Raw genomic sequence first — 6,025 nt, 5'->3', positions numbered from 1 at the left:
GACAGAATGTACTTGGAGAAGTTCGAACAAACTAATGTATTAAACGTAATACGGGTTTTACGAATCCCTTCAATTGTAGACAGAATGTACTTGGAGAAGTTCGAACAAACTAATGTATTAAACGTAATACGGGTTTTACGAATCCCTTCAATTGTTTCCTTAGAAATCAGAAATCTCGAATTAGATTATAGTAATTTCAAAATTGTGAAAAAAGTAAAAAATTTGTAAATAATACATCTTAATTATAAACTTCAGCAAAATATATAAATATATAAAAAGAGTTTAATAATCATATATCTATGACTGATACTGCATTCTCGTCGATGGGTTGTTATATTTAATTTAAAAACTGTAATCGTGTTTTCAGATGAAAATATTTGTTTATTATTTCACGTTAATAAAAATTAATTACATCCAATGAGAATGAATGAAGTAAGTACTTAAAAATGACTTACTGAAAAAAAATAATTTTTATAAATGTATTTAAGTCTGTTTCCTTTTTTTTCCAACTAATTATTTTCAACTTGACAGATTCTTGAGCGACTAGGTAAAGAATGGAAAACCTTTCGCGGTTCTTGGAGGACTTTTAGAAAGTCTAAAAGAAGCCGGAAGCGACTCAAAAAATGCTGGAGAAATTTACTTTGGTACTGCGACAAAATAGGTGATGACGACAAAAATGTGAACTTGGAAGAATGGCTACAATGTACAGAAGTAAATAAAGGTAAGAGGTGTATCATTTTAGGTACTTTAGTATCACTAAATCTTGGTCCCTTTTTCTGCACATCCCTCCGTAAACCACCGCTTGATTTTTTTTTTAGCTTCAAGTTTGTTTAAAAGTTCTGTTATCTTGTGAGGCTTCTTAACAGTTAATGGAATAAGATCAGTATGATTTTTTTTGTCTTACAAAACACGAGTATTTAGCCCTTTTTGAAAAGTCCTCCAGAGTTAAAGACAGTATTTCTACTTTTGTCCTTTTTATGTTCATTTAGTTGTTATTCGTTCTACCCCCTCTTAACGTATACAATTATTTCTTGTTTATGTTGTTCGTTCTACCCCCTTAACGTATATAATTATTTCTAGCTTATGTTTTATTTTATATTCTTCGTTCCACCCCTCTTAACGTATGTAATTATTTCTAATTTATGTTCTATTTTATGTTCTTCTTTCCGTCAGTCTTAATGTATATAATTATTTCTAACCTATGATTTTTGTAAAATATATTAACATGGCTTATAACAAATTTTAGGAATTTTCTAACAGTTCACAAAATTTAAAAAATTACCTATTTAAATCTAATTAAATGTGTGTATTAACAGATATATTTGCAAATTGCTTTAGGCGCATATAAGCATTCAAAAGTCGTCTTTGTTATGAATTTCAGAAAAATATTGTTTCTAAAGCAAGCAAAAGGCTTTCCTTTGTCCTAACTTTTGCTAACCAATATATATAGTTTTTTCAAATATTGTGCATTTTAAAAATGTTTGCAATTCATCTTTTTTTCTGAGTGTCCATAACGTTGCATTTTGTTCACAATAATCTATACAATATTATCTAATGTCTCTGTATGTTTGTGTCACGTAACTTCTCCTAAACTTTTAAGTGGTACCAAACGATTTTCTGGGTCCCGAGGTTTGCACAAAGGTAAAACTTTTCATCATCCTCTTAGGGAACCCAGGTATTTCGCAAAAACACTTTTACGGGGATTCCCCGAAATTGGACCCAAAATTTGGCATTGATTTACACCAGAGCAAGTAAATAAGAAGGCCTACTAATCACTGTTCGTAACTTGGTGAAATAAATTAAACTTGTATTATAGTGGCAATGAACAGTAAACTGAAAAAGTGCAAAATGGTACATCAAGCATTAAATTTGCATTATAGAGGCCCCGTAAATATTTGGTTGGTTTTGAATTTCGCGCAAAGCTACACGAGAACTATCTGCGTTAGCCGTCCCTTATTTAGCAATGCAAGACTAGAGGGAGAGCAGCTAGTCATCACCACCTACCGCCAAATCTTGGGCTACTCTTTTACCAACGAATAGTGGGATTGACCGTCACTTTATAACGTCCCCACGGCTGAAAGGGCAAGCATGTTTGGTGAAACGGGGATTCGAACCCGCAACCCTTAGATTGTGAGTCAAGCGCCCTAATCAACGGGACATGCCAGGCCTCCCCGTAAACGTGGGCCTATGGCCCACGGATTCGCTAGTGTACTTTATAAAATTGACGTTGTTGTTCATAACGTTGGTTTTAATTATTTTTCAGATGAAATTCGAAGACCCTATGATATTCATCGAGGAAAAAATCCTTTTCACAAAATACTGAAACCCCTACCAGCAATTTAGTCAACTGTTACTACCACCATCACCATGTGTCTCCTTCTATCAGTGGGTATTTTATTTCAACTCAACCTCAAGTGCTACCGATTCACACAAAGTAACTAATGCCATCTAGACTTCCAACACTATTTTTTAATGTTTAGATATTGAAAATATTCAAACAATATTAAACGCATTTTAAAATGTAAATGAATTATGTGACAACTAATAACAAATGAACATGACTTGAAAGTTTTGTTTTGCTGCGAACAGTGCTAGTGTGCTAGTCTTTGGAGATCGGGTACCCACTGTTGTTTTCTGTCTCGTGGCGTCATCTGGCGTTAAACATAAAATTAAGATATCCATATACAACATTTAAAAGTCGTCGCTAATCAGTTTACCGAACTTGTGTCTTAATATTGTACCTGAATGAACACGTAGTTTCTGATGGCTAAGATTTATAAGTGATTTGGTTCTTCTCAGGAATCTAAAGAAGAGGACTGATAAAGAGTGTAGTCCAGAATTCTTTTTTTTTCCGGGAACAAGAAAAAATAATTAGAATTTACAAACCAAGTATTTTAATTTTTTTCCTTACGTCATATCCATAAACGTTCAAAATTATATGATTTCCATAGTTTTAATTCTGAGGTTTGAGCTATGGACGATATAAATGTTATTTTTTTTATATTACGTAATATACAATATTTACCTTTGATATGTTTCATTTTATTTTTCCACATTTAAAAATTCTTTAATCAAGGGTTTTCTCATTTTATACCGAACTCAAAATTTCGAAAGATTTCTACAAAATGTACGCTTTTGGATTTTAAGAGAAATTCTTATACTTTTCGTTGTTTTTCTAATGACTAATATTAGACCAGAAGTTAATGTATGTTTATTTGTTATTACAAAGGATTTAAATTAGACTCGTTTAAACATTGCTCAATGAAAAATGCAAATATTTTACAATATTTAGCATAATTATAAAATCATGTTGGTATAAGACCATTTTTTCTCAATCTTTAAATTTCTGTACAGTCAGATACTTTAATTAATTTAAAATAATGTTAAGCAAGTCTATACGGTAGATATTTGATACCAGTTGAAAGATACTGCTTATAAGGAAAAAGATTTGCTTAAAAATGGCTTATAATATATATATATATGAAAGAAAATTAAAATTGAATTTGAGTACTGAAATAAATTCTATTAATAAGGACAGTTCATTGTTAACAACGGCTTTATTAAATTTATTAACTAAAAATATTGGTAATAAGTAGAGGTTTTATTAAATTCATTAACTAACGTTATGGTCGCTTTTTTCTATTATTGTTTATTTTCCGAGTACTTGGTTATATTTTCTTGTGAATGAATCTTACCCCTTCCCTTAATACAATGCGAATATTAAAACGTGAACAACAATTACGTGAGCAACTAATAGTAGTCTCTTTAAAGCCTACTGATGGATGGGTGCTAGCAGCTCTAATAGTAGTTTCTATAAAGCCTACTGATGGATAGGTGCTAGAGCACCTATCCATCAGTAGGCTTTATAGAAACTACTATTAGCGCTGTTAGCATCGATCCATCAGTAGGCTTTATAGAGACTGGTAGTTAGAGCTTAGCAGCCCTAATAGTAGTATCTATAAAGCCTACTGATGGATAGGTGTTAGCAGCCCTAATAGTAGTATCTATAAAGCCTACTGATGGATAGGTGCTAGCAGCCCTAATAGCAGTCCCTGTAAAGCCTACTGATGGATAAGTGCTAGCAGCCCTGATAGCAGTCTCTATAGGGTAAGCGTTGATACGTGAAGTTCTCATAACCATGCTATAATGATAGAAATATGCAGCTTTGTAACTTTGTTCACCAGTTGTACTTTCTTTGGTTGCTCAATACCTTTGGCTCTGCTTCTTAATTCTTATACGACAAAAAAAATAAACTAAATAGAAGGCTTTCATTAAGACTACGAGAATACTAACTAACTTGTTGCAATCTTCTCAAAATTCTAAGGAAAGAAGCCATGTTCAAGTGGAAAGGGCTTTGTCATTACAAAAGAAATCCACTAATTTAGTAGACAGTTTTAAACTAAAAATATCTAAAGTATTATTTTTTCCTGTATATTTATAAGGGTTTAGCAATAACCACTCATCTAGTTTTCTATATATGCGTTCAGACTCAAATACGAGTTTCTATAGTTAGGACGAATAATAATGAATCTTAGAAGAAATATTGGGAATGTAAGTGTTATACAGCATCATTATTTCTGTTTGGTTGTAAAATGGTAACCAACACTATGGCCAAAAACGTAAGGCATGATATTTGATCCAAAGAAAGAAATCGAATTTTAAATAATACATACTTCACATATCGCTTTGTCACATATTTTGCCCATATTTCTTTGCATATATTTTAATATTACTTCAAAATTATTTTTAATTATTTTGTTGTATCAATGTAAAGATAAATCAGTATCATATTTTAAACATTCTTTTTACGTTGCCCAGTTGCAGTGTTCCAAGAGCCTAAAAATGTAGAAAAGGTGAGATGAAGGAGTCTCGTTTTTTTTTTAGATTTCATTTTAGCTTTTTTTAAACCGTTTTTTGTTTTGCTAACTTATCTGTAATGAAAATATAAATCATTTGTGATGTTTTAATGGTGTTTACGACTTGCTAAATCAAGAGAGAGAAAATACAACACCTTGCAAAACCTAAGTCTTTTGAGACGCATTCTCAAATGCAGAATGAGGAGAATATTAGAGTATTTTTCCAGCTATACGGGTTAATACCAGTTGACATAATCTGTGAAGGACAGATGGAAATTTTCACCATTGTTGTTTTTATTTTTTCCGTATGCTTAATCGGAAAGGTTACCACGACTGCTGTAGGCGGATTATTTACAACGCATATAGGGCCAATTCTAAGGCAATTCCGATTATAAACTTTTTTCTTGTGGAATTATATATGTCATAGTTTTGTATATAGCACTACTGGGTATACTTGCATCTTTTATAGGTTTCGACGTATTATGTTTTATAGTATAAGGTGAGACAAATGTATCCAACTCACCTTAACGGTTGTCTCACACTGAAGACATATTTAGAGTTTTGTACTTCTTTTGTTGTGCCATAAAAAATATTAAAATGCTGTGTATGTATTTCTAGTTTATTTCTACTACATGCAACTCATCCTCTTTAAGAAAGTTCATTAAATATTTGAAAACGACTAGGTTTCTCACTGATTAAGTTATTGTCCCATCACGTGGATGCTGATAAAATAAAAGATGTCAATCCCAACTTTTTATTGAGCTAATTTATTTCTTTGTTCTTTTACTCTTGGTGACGAGTCTAACGAACACTGGTAATGAGGCTATTTTTCAATTAAAAATCAAAAGATTATTCTATCACCTGGATCTATTATTTTAAAGATTAGTTTGTCAGATGGAACCATCACTTTAAAAATAATTCTGTCAGCTATAACCATCATTTTAAGGATTACTCCGTCACCTGGAACCATCAATTTAAAGATAAGATTACAACTGGAAGAATTATTTTAAAGAATAGCCTGCCAACCGTATTCATCACTTTAAAGAATATCCTCTCAGAGGTAACAATCGACTTAAAGATAAGTCTGTCAACTAGAACCATTACTTAAAAGATTAGTCTGTCAACTAGAACCATTACTTTAGAGATTACTCTGTCAGCTGGAACTATCA

General features: G+C 31.8%; 1 protein-coding gene across 1 annotated transcript in view; it reads left to right on the top strand.

Annotated features, from left to right (window-relative positions):
* LOC106469951 (SPARC-related modular calcium-binding protein 1-like) overlaps nt 1-5,600 on the top strand; it is a gene marked incomplete at its 5' end in the record, with an annotated part of 75,452 nt that extends 69,852 nt beyond the window's left edge. Inside the window, 2 exons of the mRNA XM_013930472.2 lie at nt 532-721; nt 2,264-5,600. Coding sequence (XP_013785926.2) covers nt 532-721; nt 2,264-2,343 — 270 coding nt within the window. The remainder of the gene's footprint in view (nt 1-531; nt 722-2,263) is intronic.
* Between the last annotated feature and the right edge of the window lie 425 nt (nt 5,601-6,025).

This window comes from Limulus polyphemus, unplaced genomic scaffold (genome assembly GCF_000517525.1).
Source record: "Limulus polyphemus unplaced genomic scaffold, Limulus_polyphemus-2.1.2 Scaffold3739, whole genome shotgun sequence".
NCBI lineage: Eukaryota > Metazoa > Arthropoda > Merostomata > Xiphosura > Limulidae > Limulus > Limulus polyphemus.
Note: the sequence above shows the minus strand (reverse complement) of the source record. Positions and strands in the feature narration are given on the sequence as shown.